This window comes from Eleutherodactylus coqui, chromosome 11, assembly GCF_035609145.1.
Source record: "Eleutherodactylus coqui strain aEleCoq1 chromosome 11, aEleCoq1.hap1, whole genome shotgun sequence".
In the NCBI taxonomy this organism is placed as follows: domain Eukaryota; kingdom Metazoa; phylum Chordata; class Amphibia; order Anura; family Eleutherodactylidae; genus Eleutherodactylus; species Eleutherodactylus coqui.
The window spans coordinates 7,379,201-7,396,961 of record NC_089847.1 but is presented as its reverse complement, the minus strand read 5'-3'; the positions used below and the strand labels follow the sequence as shown (position 1 = coordinate 7,396,961).

Genomic DNA, 17,761 nt, shown 5'->3' with positions numbered 1-17,761 from the left:
TTATGTACAAGACTATAACTACTATAATACTGCTCCCATGTACAAGAATATAACTACTATAATGCTGCTCCCTATGTACAAGAATATAACTACTATAATACTGCCCCCTATGTACAAGAATAGAACTACTATAATACCGCCCCCTATGTACAAGAATATAACTACTATAATACCGCCCCCTATGTACAAGAATATAACTACTATAATACCGCCCCCTATGTACAAGAATATAACTACTATAATACCGCCCCCTATGTACAAGAATATAACTACTATAATACTGCTCCCTATGTACAAGAATGTAACTACTATAATACTGCCCCCTATGTACAAGAATATAACTACTATAATACTGCCCCCTATGTACAAGAATATAACTACTATAATACTGCCTGCTATGTACAAGAATATAACTGCTATAATACTGCCCCCTATGTACAAGAATATAACTACTATAATACTGCCTCCTATGTACAAGAATATAACTACTATAATACTGCTCCCTATGTACAAGAATATAACTACTATAATACTGCCCCCTATGTACAAGAATATAACTACTATAATACTGCCTGCTATGTACAAGAATATAACTACTATAATACTGCTCCCTATGTACAAGAATATAACTACTATAATACTGCCCCTATGTACAAGAATATAACTACTATAATACCGCCCCCTATGTACAAGAATATAACTACTATAATACTGCCCCCTATGTACAAGAATATAACTACTATAATACTGCTCCCTATGTACAAGAATATAACTACTATAATAATGCTCCTATGTACAAGAATATAACTACTATAATACTGCCTCCTATGTACAAGAATATAACTACTATAATACTGCTCCCTATGTACAATAATATAACTACTATAATACCGCCCCCTATGTACAAGAATATATCTACTATAATACTGCTCCTATGTACAAGAATATATCTACTATAATACTGCCCCTATGTACAAGAATATATCTACTATAATACTGCCCCTATGTACAAGAATATATCTACTATAATACTGCCCCTATGTACAAGAATATATCTACTATAATACTGCTCCTATGTACAAGAATATAACTACTATAATACTGCTCCTATGTTCAAGAATAGAACTACTATAATACTGCCCCCTATGTACAAGAATATAACTACTATAATACTGCCCCCTATGTACAAGAATATAACTACTATAATACTGCTCCCTATGTACAAGACTATAACTACTATAATACTGCTCCCATGTACAAGAATATAACTACTATAATACTGCCCCCTATGTACAAGAATAGAACTACTATAATACCGCCCCCTATGTACAAGAATATAACTACTATAATACTGCTCCCTATGTACAAGAATGTAACTACTATAATACTGCCCCCTATGTACAAGAATATAACTACTATAATACCGCCCCATATGTACAAGAATATAACTACTATAATACCGCCCCCTATGTACAAGAATATAACTACTATAATACCGCCCCCTGTGTACAAGAATATAACTACTATAATACTGCCCCCTATGTACAAGAATATAACTACTATAATACCGCCCCCTATGTACAAGAATATAACTACTATAATACCGCCCCCTATGTACAAGAATATAACTACTATAATACCGCCCCCTATGTACAAGAATATAACTACTATAATACCGCCCCCTGTGTACAAGAATATAACTACTATAATACCGCCCCCTATGTACAAGAATATAACTACTATAATACCGCCCCCTATGTACAAGAATATAACTACTATAATACTGCTCCCTATGTACAAGAATGTAACTACTATAATACCGCCCCCTATGTACAAGAATATAACTACTATAATACTGCCCCTATGTACAAGAATATAACTACTATAATACCGCCCCCTATGTACAAGAATATAACTACTATAATACTGCTCCCTATGTACAAGAATATAACTACTATAATACCGCCCCCTATGTACAAGAATATAACTACTATAATACTGCCCCTATGTACAAGAATATAACTACTATAATACCGCCCCCTATGTACAAGAATATAACTACTATAATACTGCTCCCTATGTACAAGAATGTAACTACTATAATACTGCCTTCTATGTACAAGAATATAACTACTATAATACCGCCCCCTATGTACAAGAATGTAACTACTATAATACTGCTCCCTATGTACAAGAATGTAACTACTATAATACTGCCCCTATGTACAAGAATATAACTACTATAATACTGCTCCTATGTACAAGAATATAACTACTATAATACTGCCCCCTATGTACAAGAATATAACTACTATAATACTGCCCCTATGTACAAGAATATAACTACTATAATACCGCCCCCTATGTACAAGAATATAACTACTATAATACTGCTCCCTATGTACAAGAATATAACTACTATAATACTGCCCCTATGTACAAGAATATAACTACTATAATACTGCCCCTATGTACAAGAATATAACTACTATAATACTGCCCCTATGTACAAGAATATAACTACTATAATATTGCCCCCCTATGTACAAGAATATAACTACTATAATACTGCCTCCTATGTACAAGAATATAACTACTATAATACTGCTCCCTCTGTACAAGAATATAACTACTATAATACTGCCCCTTATGTACAAGAATATAACTACTATAATACTGCTCCCTATGTACAAGAATGTAACTACTATAATACTGCCTTCTATGTACAAGAATATAACTACTATAATACCGCCCCCTATGTACAAGAATGTAACTACTATAATACTGCTCCCTATGTACAAGAATGTAACTACTGTAATACTGCCCCTATGTACAAGAATATAACTACTATAATACTGCCCCCTATGTACAAGAATATAACTACTATAATACTGCTCCTATGTACAAGAATATAACTACTATAATACTGCCTCCTATGTACAAGAATATAACTACTATAATACTGCCCCCTATGTACAAGAATATAACTACTATAATACTGCTCCCTATGTACAAGAATATAACTACTATAATACTGCCTCCTATGTACAAGAATATAACTACCATAATACTGCTCCCTATGTACAAGAATATAACTACTATAATACTGCCTCCTATGTACAAGAATATAACTACTATAATACTGCCCCTATGTACAAGAATATAACTACTATAATACTGCCCCTATGTACAAGAATATAACTACAATAATACTGCTCCCTATGTACAAGAATATAACTACTATAGTACCGCCCCCTATGTACAAGAATATAACTACTATAATACCGCCCCCTATGTACAAGAATATAACTACTATAATACCGCCCCCTATGTACAAGAATAGAACTACTATAATACCGCCCCCTATGTACAAGAATAGAACTACTATAATACTGCTCCTATGTACAAGAATATAACTACTATAATACTGCCCCCTATGTACAAGAATATAACTACTATAATACCGCCCCCTGTGTACAAGAATATAACTACTATAGTACCGCCCCCTATGTACAAGAATATAACTACTATAATACCGCCCCCTATGTACAAGAATATAACTACTATAATACCGCCCCCTATGTACAGGAATATAACTACTATAATACCGCCCCCTATGTACAAGAATAGAACTACTATAATACCGCCCCCTATGTACAAGAATGTAACTACTATAATACTGCTCCCTATGTACAAGAATGTAACTACTATAATACTGCCCCTATGTACAAGAATATAACTACTATAATACTGCCCCCTATGTACAAGAATATAACTACTATAATACTGCTCCTATGTACAAGAATATAACTACTATAATACTGCCCCCTATGTACAAGAATATAACTACTATAATACTGCCTCCTATGTACAAGAATATAACTACTATAATACTGCCCCTATGTACAAGAATATAACTACTATAATACTGCCCCTATGTACAAGAATATAACTACAATAATACTGCTCCCTATGTACAAGAATATAACTACTATAGTACCGCCCCCTATGTACAAGAATATAACTACTATAATACCGCCCCCTATGTACAGGAATATAACTACTATAATACCGCCCCCTATGTACAAGAATAGAACTACTATAATACCGCCCCCTATGTACAAGAATAGAACTACTATAATACTGCTCCTATGTACAAGAATATAACTACTATAATACTGCCCCCTATGTACAAGAATATAACTACTATAATACCGCCCCCTGTGTACAAGAATATAACTACTATAGTACCGCCCCCTATGTACAAGAATATAACTACTATAATACCGCCCCCTATGTACAAGAATATAACTACTATAATACCGCCCCCTATGTACAGGAATATAACTACTATAATACCGCCCCCTATGTACAAGAATAGAACTACTATAATACCGCCCCCTATGTACAAGAATAGAACTACTATAATACCGCCCCCTATGTACAAGAATATAACTACTATAATACCGCCCCCTATGTACAAGAATAGAACTACTATAATACCGCCCCCTATGTACAAGAATATAACTACTATAATACTGCCCCCTATGTACAAGAATATAACTACTATAATACTGCCCCCTATGTACAAGAATAGAACTACTATAATACTGCCCCCTATGTACAAGAATATAACTACTATAATACCGCCCCCTGTGTTATCTAGGTTACATGTTAGGATGTTACTGTGTTTTTTCGTCTGATTGCTCTTCCTCTCCCTCAGAGTTCGGGGTGTACTGCAGTCACTGTCGCAGCGAGGTGCGGGGGACCCAGTGTGCAATTTGTAAAGGCTTCACCTTCCAGTGCGCCATCTGCCATGTTGCTGTCCGCGGTTCTTCCAACTTCTGCCTGAGCTGCGAACATGGCGGCCACACGGCGCACATGCTGGAATGGTTCAGCTCCCAAGAAGTCTGTCCGACCGGCTGCGGCTGCCACTGCCTGCTGGAGAGCACCTTCTAATGTCCCTCCCTCCTCGGATGTAACCTCTCAGACCGCGCCACACCAATTTCCTTACCAATCTCCAACATAGCACCACCATGTGGTGACACTGAGAACTGCCCACCAGTGGAAGGTGTGTTTTTATAAGGGATGTCCATACTCTATCCGCGAGGCCTTTATCTCCAGATATTCTCTGACATCGGGAACCGCTTTCTCTTCGTGTTTATATATCCTCCTTTAAGAGTCTTCACAAGCCGGACGTTTGGCCACGCCCAGAAGCCGCCATCTTGGAGGTTTTTCAAGATTTTTTTTTTTCACCTGTCAGTGAATAAAGATCTGTAAAACGCCGTCTGTACGGTTTCTGGGCGAAAGCTCCTTGGACTTCATACGGCTCCTGATGTGACTTCGCTGCTCCCACTTCAATGGGTTTGCACCAGTTTTGTCAGTAGGTGCGTTAGAGTTTTATTCCTGATCCAAATGACTGATGTGGGTGTAGGAGACTACAAGTCCCAGCAGTTTTATTGATGACCAGTCCAACCGAAGACCGCGGTGTTGCACAGATTGACCAATCCTATCGCAGCTGTGAATATCAAGGTGCAACATAACGGATCGCCCTGGACGCTCGCATCGCTGGATGTTTGCACTAGTTTTTATTTTTGCTGTGTTTTTTTTTTCCTTCCCCCTCCCCCTCCCTTTTCCCGTTTTCGTCTCATCTACCTCATTCCCATGTTTGATGGTCTTAAGGTTTCCGTCAGACAGCGCCATTTTCTAGTTTTGGACTGAGCTGTGAATAGGCAAATGTCCACAAAAAGGGGCTATGACCTTCGAAAAGCCAAAACAATTACTCAGGCTCCTCCCACTTAAAGAGGCCCCTCCCCATTCTCTTTGCATGTCCGTTGTCTGATACAGGCAGGCGATCGAGGCCTCTAATTGATCGCAGATCTCAATGATCAGTACTTGTTTGACTTCCCCTTACACGGGCTGATCTAGGCCTTAAATCGCGCGGCAGTCACAATGATCGGCGCTCTGTTGACCGCCGTTTACACGGGCTGATTTGGAGCCCATGTGGCACAGACGATTGTTCATACAATTGTTTGTTCTGCATGGAGTGGTCTTTGACAGCGCGCCCTCCGCTCACGGGGGGAGATGTGCAGACGGCAACAAAAGACACAATTGGCAACAAAGTAGCGTTTGCTCATCTGTCAGCTGATTGGCTGCAGCTTCACATGGCCAATAGTTGGACCAATGAGCATTCGTGCCCAGTTGTTGGCTCATGTAAAAGGATGTTTACTGGTGGTTTAGCTGCTTCTAGTTTCATGTCGCCCCCTGCTGTTCATGAACTGAACAGTATATTGCAAAAAGCAGAGCTGCAGAGTAAAGCATGAGGGAGGGACAAACTAGCATCATGAAGCACTCATACGACAGGCGATAGAGTCCCAACTAATTCCAGTAGCCAGTGCAGCTAATCTGGAGTGACTGATCACAGCTATGGCTTAGTAGAGAAGAGCTGCAGTGTAAAGCATGAAAAAGAAGGCAAGCCTGATTGCTGAGACAGGAGCTGCATCTCGCATCACCTTCGACTCCAGTAGGGAATCACTGATCACAGGGCGCTTTCACACGGGCGAGTGTCATGCAAGAGTTCTGTCCAGTTGCGCTGTGGGCGGAGCTCGCACCTGATAAGGACGCGTCTGTTTAATCTTTTCATGCTCATCGGATGTCTTATTTTCAGGTGATTCTTGTTTAAGAATCGCCCATTATTTCATATGGCATGCAAAAAAAACTGCTTGCGCCGTAATGTAAGCGTCACGCGATGCATGAAAACTTGCCAAATGCATGGCGCCATAGTCGCAGGTCTAACAGTAGGATGCCGCTCTCGTCATGGTGAAAACGCCCTAATGGCGGTGAAGAGATGAAGGCAGCCATTGATTCAGTCTCAGCCCTGGAGATCCGCTGTTTGTAGCCGCCCGTACAGAGATCTGACCGCTCGCTCCTGATTGGCCGTCTGCTGCCTGAGGGAAGAAGCTTCTAGAAATGATTTTATGTAACTAGAAAACTTTCATGAAAAATAAAGAATCTACCGCCATCTCACCTGCGTCTTACTGCCTGTTTTTCTCTCTGAGTTCTGTCTGGTTTTGGGACAGTTGGGTGACCCGCAGTATGGTGCCATCACACAACCTCTGACTTCCCCAGATTGCCCAGTAACTCCCCACCACTCTACATGTGTTACCATGGGGGCCCTCACTTTGGTCATCACCCCACTTTCTCAGGTAGTGATGGCGTAGAGGGCGTACGCCTGCATTACACATCATGGTAGGAGTTGTGGCATTACTTCAGCACTATATGGTAGTATTATTTATCCACTGCGGCCATGCTTTCCCTGTAGGGTCGTGTTCTGCTGGCACAGTGTGGCACTAGTAGGTGCAGACTCGGCATGTATATTAACACTACTGGGCAGGTGCCGCCTGACGCTACCATGTAGAGTAGCAGTAGTTGTGGCATCATTATGCAGTCATGATATAACATGGTTATGCTGAAGGACCCCTTTATCAGCCACCGTCTAGCAGCGTTGGACCCCTTTGGCCTTCAGCACCGCAGCGGTTTGTTGTCGTAGATTCTACTAGCTGATGAAACCGTTCTGCAGGAATACCGGCCCCTGCGGACAGGAAGCTTCTTGTAGTTGCTGCAGGTTAGATGGCGGTGCTGACAGGAAGGGGTCAGCGATTCATGCTGCTTGTGCCAAATTCTGACCTCCAAAGAATAGCATATAAAGTCCATGGCAGCTTACGATGTGCGGTATATAAAAGTATACATTTTATTCCTCCATGCTACAAAAACACTGGAGACATTTCAACCAAAAATTGGTCTTGGCTATTCTTGAAATTCTGACCTCCCATCAGCACATAAATCTGCATCCATCTGACCAGGGGATGTTTTCCCGCTGCTCAGTGATACAAGTTTTGCGCTCTTTTGCCCGCTGGAGTCTCGTCTTTCTGTTTCTCTTAGACACAATGGCGCTGGAGCTGGTCGCCCGCTGTTATACCATCCGTGCGGAGGAACGGCGAGTTGTGCGTTCGGACACGTTAGTTGGAGCTCCAGCGTTGTATTCAGCTGACTGTGCAGCCTGTTGGTCAGAGCGATTCCTGACATCCTCCTCCGACCCCTTCCCGTGATGAGTTGTTTCTGTCCGCAGGATCCCCTTTCGCTGGATGGTTCCCTCGATCGCACCATTCTCTGTATACTCTCCACACCGTTACACGATAAAACCCCCGCAGTCGGCAGTGAGCCCCCGGCTAGTCCAGCACCGATGACCGGCCTCGTTGGAAGTCGCTCCGATCGCTGGATTTTCCATCTAATGTGGATTCACACTGAAACTGATCCACAGAAAACTTGTCACGTGATTTTATGCCGCACTCCGGGGTCACAGGGGGTATGTCCATACAGGGGAGCGCCAATCATGAGAGGGTCGGGGGCTCTGATAAAGGGGTCAGTCAGTGTTTACATTGTGGTACTATTATTTGATGCTAGGTGGTGATATAGATGCGGCGGTACCGCTGTGACAGTATATAGTGCAGGTTCTTTGTGAGACTATCATGTATATGGCATCATCATGCAGCTGTGGTATGACTGTTGCGTTGGCATGGTTTGGTGCTGTTATAGGGTGCCATATGGTGGTATAATGTAGACACCTGACGGTATTGTTCCTGTGACTATATATGACGGTATTGCGCTCCACTTCTTGCTTCCAGGTGATGGCATGAAGATGAGCGCTCCATCTCTCCGCTCCTGTTGTGTGGGTGATCAGGTGACGGCGGTAGGTGGTGGGGTGTCCGTTACACTTTTCCCGGCACTGCCCGGCTGACACACACTTACACATCCGCAGTAAACCCCTTTGTCTGGTGTAACATCAGTCGTGTCCTCCGGATCTCGTTACTTGTACGCAGCACCCGGCCGGTGACTTACAATTGTGTCTTGCAGAGTCATTACTGGTGGGATTCCCGGTACGTGAGTTATCATGTGCTGCTCATGACCCCGTACCCCACCTAGGCCTGTTCCTGGAGCCGCGGGGCTCTGGCAATGTTCTGCCGGCTGCACGGCTGGTCACTCAGCTTTACTGGAGCCCTGAACGGCAAATCTGTCTAGTTGTACAGGTGATGGATCACTACAGACAATCATGTCAGTAACATCCCTCCTCTAAAAGGTGTGTGTGTGTCGGTGTGTCAATGCTACAAACTATTTGTCAGGCGATCATGAAATTGATCGGTAAGTGAAGAACACTCGCTCTGTGTAACCGCACAGCGCCTTAGCGACTATTCAGATGATGGTAGTCCTGCATAAAGCCGCCTTCAGGAGAAAGCCGGGTCTGGCATGGAGACTGGCAGCGGTTTACGCCCCTTTTTGCCATTGAGAACACATGTTGGCTCTGCATTAGCCTTGGCGTGTTGGTAAACAGGAGCTGCAGACACAACCGATGACGTCATCGGTGGAGATCTTGTGAGTAAATATCACACTGAAGCAACGTCTGCAGCCAGAAGATACGACAGGTCTGCGCCAACGTCTGGTGAGTGTCCGATGCTGATAGCAAGTCACCTGATGGTAACGGACCAGACATGAGAGGAAATTCCAAAGTCACGTGGAAGGGGGATTCCAGCTGGTGTCAACAAGAGTTCAGCAACTTTTACAACAATTTACTGGTAATTCACTAAGATCATCACCTCCACTCTCCAAAAGTCCGAACTTCTTTTGTTTCCCCCCGGCTGTGTGAGGGCTTGTTTTTTGCGCGGCGAGTTGTAGTTCTTATTGGCACCATATTTGGGTCCAGGTAATTATTGTGGAACTTTGATCAATTTTTTTTTTTGAAAGGCAGGGAGAAAAAAAACATACATTTTGCCATTTTTCATTTTTTTTTGGCAACAGTCTCTCCAGTGCGGATGATCTGCAGCGTTGCACACCGATTCAAACCAATGGAGCATCCGCATGCCCGCTCACAAGGGCGGACAGTGACTGCGATTTGTTTTTTTTAAATTATTTTTCTTTTTTCTTTTTTTTTTTCTCCACTCACAGAGAAAAAAAAATCGCAGGAAGCTCCATTTTTGCACGGATGCCTTCCATTGAAGTAAATAGAAGCCGTCCAACCTGCGGCCCTGCCACAATTGACATGGGAAAAGAAGGAATATATATAATTTTTTATTTTTCTTTTTTTAAATCTGTACTGCGCCCGGCCGACGGTGGGCTCTCATGTGTGGAATCCGACTCGTTCTATGCAGCCGGCCTTAACCATACAGCAGAAATGACATGATGAATTTTTTTGGTGTGACGGTTGTGTGCATGTGTATATATAATATCTCCACTTCTGAACAATAAAATGTCTTTTTGATCACTCTTAGGCCGGTCTCACATGAACGGGTCGGATTCCACATGTGGGAACCTGCAGTGCAATCTGGCCCTGCCCGCAGCCGGCGTCCGCACGTACCTGCCTTCTTCTATCTGTACTGTTTGTAACGAGCCGCTGTCAGAAATGGGCAGTAGAAATTTTTTTTTTAAATGTTTTTTTGCCATACGATTACCGGGCGAGGACATGGAATTAACGTCCTTTCCACAATGTAAATTGCAGAAGGGCTGCGGGTTGGACGGAATCCGCACTAAAATAGGTGGTTAATCCAACTTCATCAACCACCTATGGGGGACTGTGATAATTGTCTGCAGGAGACTTGTAGTGCCCCCCACACCAGTAGTGAACAGCGAGAAGTAATTAGTGTTCTCTTCAGTTATTAGTTTATGCCTTTGATGTTTCTTACAGATTCTTTACCTTCCCGCCCGCAGTATAGTGGTCAGGGCTGGAAATAAAGAAAAGATACATGCAGCCTCCTCTAATAGCTCAGCTGAGCCGCTCTCAGCGCGTTTCACCACAGACAAACCTCCAGGGTTTCACAATTGAGAGCCTGGCAATAGATCAGAGAGCGTATATTCCAACTGATGGATCACTGACTATGTCAGCACTAAGACTGTATCATGTAGGTTTGGCTACCTGGATAACCTTATAGTCACAATCCTTCACAAATTAGCTCAAAATATTCTCCTGAAGATCCACAAGTACAATGTGGTGAAACGCGCTGAGAGCGGCTCATCTGAGCTATTAGAGGAGGCTGCATCTATCCTTTCTTTATATCCAGCCCTGACCACTATACTGCGGGCGGGAAGGTAAAGAATCTGTAAGAAACATCAAAGGCATAAACTAATAACTGAAGAGAACACTAATTACTTCTTGCTGTTCACTACTGGTGTGGGGGTCACTACAAGTCTCCTGCAGACAATTATCACAGTCCCCCATAGGTGGTTGATAAAGTTGGATTAACCACCTGAGAGCCTTCAGTGTAGACCCCAACATATAGCGATATATGAGCTGTAAACGATGGTTGTCACCTACTGCAGGATCTCATTTGGACAATACCGGCCGGCCTAGTGCCTCATGTTATGGTTCGTGTCTGTCCCACTTTTCTGGCAGGAGGAGGTATTCATGATCTTCTGGTCACCACACACCTCACGCAGTATCCTCCTATTCTTTACGTCATTGTTTGAAGTTCTGTGAAAGAACGGTCGCAGTGACTCTTGTGATGAAGAATCGCTGGTTATCGCAATTTTTTTTTTTTTGTGATTAAAAAGGAAAAAATGTTTTTGTGCGATGCAGCAGAGAAAGGAAGGCCCTATGGGGAAACGTGGCTACAAGACATCGCTAATCGTGGCCGTATTCAGAAACCCTCGCAATGTAGCCGCCTACAAAACATCGCATTTAGATAAGAGTAAAAACAAAGTAGAGCAGAAAGTTGCAAAACTTTTTTATTTCTAGACCATAATCATCTCTGGTCCGGGCCGGCCGTCTGGACGGAGGTCCAGCAATGTCTCAAGGACTCCCAGAAGTCTTCGCTTTGGTTGGAATTACCCTTTAAGTTTCTGTGTTTGTTGATAACTAATTATTGGGAAACTTTGTGAAAAACAGAGCAGGAAGTTACAGAACTAGAAACTCCCCAAGTAGAAGGCATCAGGCCGCGACCTCGGGACTGTCATGGTCGCCAGCAGCGTCCGTGTCTCTCACTGCTTCCCTTTAGTATCACAGGCAGGACCCATCGAAAACATGTGAAACCTCTGGATGTGACAGCCTGGCATTCCTGCGGGGCTGAAGGAACCTCCCCTCCCCCCTGCAGCTGGCACAGCTGCAGCAGAGGATCGCGATGTTCTCCCACTGTTAGCAATAGGGCCGGCGCTGCTGCTGCCGATCTCATTGGACGCAATAGGCGATATCCCAAAATGAAACTGCCTTCTTTTGAAAGCCCATTGCAAACAGTAAAGCTTCACTTCGCTTCCGTTCTGTTGGGTTTCCGTTATTTTGGACAGGAATATAGCGCAGTCTGCGGCGGCGGGGTGGAGCCTCCTGACCAAAAGAGAGATCCATGATACGCCCTCATCCTTTAACCCCTGACACTCCAGAATGTACATTTAGCGTTTATATGAAGGCAGGTCAATCCCGCTCCACACATCGTGGGGGCCCCTTGTTTGTTACAGCCCACACCCACCCACAACAGCTGATTGGCGCTGTTAACCCTCTAAATGCTGTAGTCAATTCTAATATCTGCAGTTAAATGCCCGATTGATTTTTGGGGGTGATGGGGTGCCATGGGGTTGGCATGGTAGCCAAGGAACTTCTGAAAGCCCATAAGACTTCCATTACACACTGCCCCGGGCAAGGCATGATAGATTGCCTGTCAGATCGCGGTATAATGTAATACTATGGTTTCACATCATACTGCAGGAGCGATCAGAGCACCGCGAGTTCTCGTCCGCGCTGCCAACTAAAAAATATTGTAAAAATCACTTTAAAAAACTTTTATTCATTAAAAAAAAATAAAAGGTAATAAAAGAAAAAACCTTTTGCCGTATTTTATAATAAAATAATCCAGATAAAAAACCAAAATTTATTTGGTATCGCTGCGTCCAAAAAACCCCAATCTATCCAAATAACGCACTATTTGTCCCGCATTCTGAACGTCGTCAGAAAACGGAAACCCGACAGAATTGCGCTGTTTTTAGTCACTTTGATTTTAGGAAAAAATGCAATCAAACAGTCATATGGACTTCAGAATGTTACCAATAGAAACTGCAGGACGTACCGCAAAACAAGCGAGCCGCGCACAGCGATGGCGATGAGACAATAAAGGGTTAAGGCGCCAGAAAATAATTGTATTTATTCCCAAAGATGTTTTATATTTTAAGAGTAGCAGCAGAAAAAAAACTATTTAGATTTGGTATCGCAGTAATCGTAGCGCCCCGCAGAATAACGGCATCCGGTCATTATGGCTGCAGCGTGCACGCCATGGAAACAAGACAAACCCCCCCCCCCCCCCCCCCCCACACACACACACCTACACATAGATGGCGGAATTTTATTTATTTACCATTTCACTCCTTTAGAATTTTTAATAGTTCTTCAGTACATTATAAAGTATCACTGAAAACTACACCTCGTCCCGCAAAAGACAGCGATGGAGAAATAAGAGTTAGGATTTTTTAAAAGTAGAGAGCAAAAAGCGAAAATTGGGGAAAAAATAGTTGTATCCTTTAAAGGGTTAAGAGGGTTGTTCACTTGCAAACGAGTGATAGCTTATCCTATTCGTTCCCACCAGGGACTTTGCCTGCAATACCAAGCCTGGCCACTATCGTGGGAACAGAGCTATCAGCTTCCTGTAGAAAATAGCTTATTACAAATACACCCTGGCATAGCAAACAGCTGATCGGCGGGAGGATTGGGTGGCAGACCCCCAGCGATCTACTACCATATTGATGGCCTGTCCTGAGAATAGGTCATCAATACTTTACAACTGGACAACCCGTTTTAGAAAAAAATAAAAGGTTCTCCAGCAGCCAGTGCAAGCATTAGGAGGTTCTGCAGCAGCCAAGACGAGCATTAGGATGTTCTGCAGCTGCTGAGGTATCATGAGGTTCTGCAGCAGCTAACTTCCTAATATACAGTAGTACTGCGTGAACAGCGCTCTTGAGGAGAGGAGAAGTGCTTCGTGTCAGTTGATGTTTAGCAGAGAAGTAAGAACTTCCTCCAGATCGGCTCTGCTTTCAGTTACGGAGACATGAGCGGCGCCCGGTCCGCTGCTGATCTCCGTCCGATCACCAGCTTGTTCTACTGATGGATGTGTATTGACACTTCATTATATGTTACACGGACTCAGCGCTGCTGTCACGCGGGTCTCTGGTTCTGGGCGCCGCCCGCGCTCGTATTTTAGGTTTCATGCTGCGTTTTGTTTAATATGACGTTTCTCGCCATTCGCCAACTCCCAGCATTCCCTCTGTCGATGGGACGGACGCCTCAGACTTCGTTAATGATGAGTTGGGCCATATTTGGACTTTGGCCTTCACGGATTCTCCTTGTACTCAGCGAGGGCGGGAAGATTAAACATGGCGGATCATCTTAGGGGAAACTGCTGTGTATCGGGTCAACCATCAGCCGGACGCAGCAGAATGTGTGATGGCAACAACTTACAGGGGCGGCTCACCCAGCTTTATTATCATCCTGGACGCAGACAAGACGGCGAATCCGAAAGATCCATGGGGCCCGAGAACGGGGCCGATCACTGGAATAAAAGGAATCTGATGTCAGTGTACAGGAGTAACGCATCCCATAGGAGCGCAGCTCTGGAGTATAATACAGGATGTAACTCGCGATCACTGACTCCACCAGCAGAATAGTGAGTGCAGCTCTGGAGTATAATACAGGATGTAACTGAGGATCAGTACAGGATAAGTAATGTATGTACACAGTGACTCCACCAGCAGTATAGTGAGTGCACCTCTGGAGTATAATACAGGATAGGTAATGTATGTACACAGTGACTCCACCAGCAGAATAGTGAGTGCAGCTTTGGAGTATAATACAGGATGTAACTCAGGAGCAGTACAGGATAAGTAATGTATGTACACAGTGACTCCACCAGCAGAACAGTGAGTACAGCTCTGGAGTATAATACAGGATGTAACTCAGGATAAGTAATGTATGTACACAGTGACTCCACCAGCAGCAGAATAGTGAGTGCAGCTCTGGAGTATAATACAGGATGTAACTCAGGATCAGTACAGGATAAGTAATGTATGTACACAGTGACTCCACCAGCAGAATAGTGAGTGCAGCTCTGGGGTATAATACAGGATGTAACTCAGGATCAGTACAGGATAAGTAATGTATGTACACAGTGACTCCACCAGCAGAATAGTGAATGCAGCTCTGGGGTATAATACAGGATGTAACTCAGTAACAGTACAGGATAAGTAATGTATGTACACAGTGACTCCACCAGCAGAATAGTGAGTGCTGCTCTGGAGTATAATACAGGATGTAACTCAGGATCAGTACAGGATAAGTAATGTATGTACACAGTGACTCCACCAGCAGAATAGTGAGTGTAGCTCTGGGGTATAATACAGGATGGAACTCAGGATCAGTACAGGATAAGTAATGTATGTACACAGTGACTCCAGGAGCAGAATAGTGAGTGCAGCTCTGGAGTATAATACAGGATGTAACTCAGGATCAGTACAGGATAAGTAATGTATGTACACAGTGACTCCACCAGCAGAATAGTGAGTGCAGCTCTGGGGTACAATACAAGATGTAACTCAGGATAAGTACAGGATAAGTAATGTATGTACACAGTGACTCCACCAGCAGAATAGTGAGTGCAGCTCTGGAGTATAATACAGGATAATATTTCTTTCTCCAGGCTGGGTGTAATTAGTGTTGGAATTTGGTGTTGGCGCCCCTTCATTCTCCCAGGACTGCACAAGAAGAGGCTACAGCCCCACTACATTGGGTTGTTTTTAGGGCCTCCTCTACATGGGGTAATAGAAGCTTCCTTGTGCTCTCTCTCTCACCTGCTCGGGTTGGTCTGACACCCGTCTCCATTGCTTTGGTTGGGTCGTTGCTGGAGAGCTCTGATGCGTTGTATGAGCTGCAGCACAGTCAGTTCAGTAGTCGGTCCTGCCTTTCGTCGTTGTCGGTTCACCCAACATGGCGGGGTCCCCATTAACAGCATTGCTGGCTTATTACCACAGCAGGCGGCGTACTGCAAAAGAAAGACCGTATTCTGGTCACTTAGACTGCGATTCTACGGTCCTCGTCTTATTCTGGAGCGACACCAATCTAAGTAATAGTAGGAGCATATCCAGGCAAAATGTCCAGCTTTATTCTACAGCTTTCTAATATAGCAGGTTGTAAATTGTCATTATTTTCAAGATCACTGCTTGCTGTCAGTGCATATTTATTCTGTTTATACCCAGATGTGAACACCTAATTGTAAAAGGGTTTCTGCATCTTACAAAGTGATGGCATATCCTTAGGGCCGGCCGTCACTTTATGTGCAGGGTGTGACCTCTCGGAAACCACCCAGAATGAAGGGGGCGCTGTAGAGCCGCTTTCCTTCCACTGGTTTCCCTGCGCAGCAGCATCCTGGTCACCCGTGTGCCATGCACTTGCCATGTTGCAGTTGCCCTGCATAAGCAATTGCCCAGCAGCACCGCTGTACAGGGTGAAGTTAGAAGGGGATGCTTCACTGTACCAGGGCTGTGGCTCCGTCATTACCCAGATTGGTGGGTTTCCTAGAGTTCGGACCCCGATCATAAGTGATGGTATATCCTCCTAGTCCATAGGCATGATGAATGTTTATGGACCTCCCCTCTCTATATAGGCTCTGAAAAGTTTGCAAACTTGGGGGGAACTATCCAGAGGGTCTCAACCCCCTTTGCTTCTGTGGGGTATGGGAAGTCTTGGGGGCATAAAGCAGCACATTGTGCTATCCATACCCCTGCTTCCTAAAGAAAAGGGTTAGCAAAATGAAACTTCCCAATGTGCTCCCCAATAGGTGGCGCTGTAGCAGATTAGGTCTACCGTTAGACATGCAGCAGTGTCAGATCCGAAGGACATCATTCGGTGGCATGATGTCGCGATTAACTGACTGCAGTCAGCGATGGAAAACACGGTTTTGCAAATGGAGAGCGTTGCTGAAAACAGAGGGCCATAATGAATATTTTGTAGTGTGATTGGCACAGCGTCTGCATCGTCTGTCCGTTGTCTGATTTCATCTCATTTCGAGCAGCAGAGCGCCCTCCAGAGGCCTTGGAGTGGGGGAAGTTTCATTTGGCTATCTCTGTGTATTGCGCCCTCTATTCTGCACCTGATGATAACTATCGCTCGGCGGCCGTGCCCCTTCTGCTGCGCCCACCACCAATTGGCACGTGGCGCCATGCATTAACTGCTAGTGAGAAGACACTCTTCCCGCACGTTGGTCACCACCAAGATTTACTCACAGGCACGAAGGTGGCCATAAGCTGGGGACCTCAGGAGGTGGCGCTGTCCGTGGTACCTCGCGTCTCTTCTGATCTCCGCACATTCCTGTATCGGATGGTTATATAAGGAATCCCCCCTCCTCTTGTAACTGTGTTCAGTCCGTGTATCAGGTGTCCGCCTCCGGCTCCAGACGTGTAGAAATCTCATGTTACACGGATCACAGGTATGAATCATACAGCTGGGCGCGGTCTGCCTGGAGGGGGCCAGAAATTCCGTAACTTCACTACTAGGGCGGCTACACGGGTCTCGCCGCTGAAGATCGCAGTGCAGCCCTGTGACCTTGCAATCTAAGAGAAGTCAGTGTGGTTGCATGGTGGCTCACAAGTTGCCACAAAGTGCAAGAACTCCAAAAACAATGGACTCCATGATATCTACGAGGTGCGGTCGCGGCAAGCTGCAAATTAAAGTTTTTAACTTTTATTG

The 17,761-nt window shown here is 44.2% G+C and overlaps 1 protein-coding gene and 1 long non-coding RNA gene across 3 annotated transcripts in view; one reads left to right on the top strand and one right to left on the bottom strand.

Annotated features, from left to right (window-relative positions):
* The window catches only part of WDR59 (WD repeat domain 59), a 56,542-nt gene extending 49,516 nt beyond the window's left edge, over window positions 1–7,026 (top strand). For both annotated transcript variants that reach the window (XM_066584199.1, XM_066584198.1), the window contains one exon: window positions 4,724–7,026. In XM_066584199.1, coding sequence (XP_066440296.1) covers window positions 4,724–4,959 — 236 coding nt within the window. In that variant the 3' untranslated portion in view covers window positions 4,960–7,026. The remainder of the gene's footprint in view (window positions 1–4,723) is intronic.
* A 6,486-nt stretch (window positions 7,027–13,512) lies between these two features.
* On the bottom strand, window positions 13,513–17,410 carry LOC136582034 (uncharacterized). Its single transcript, XR_010787128.1, has 3 exons — window positions 17,299–17,410; window positions 15,868–16,058; window positions 13,513–14,573 (listed from the first exon to the last, which is right to left on the bottom strand). It is a non-coding gene; the product is annotated as an uncharacterized lncRNA (long non-coding RNA).
* Window positions 17,411–17,761: the final 351 nt, after the last annotated feature.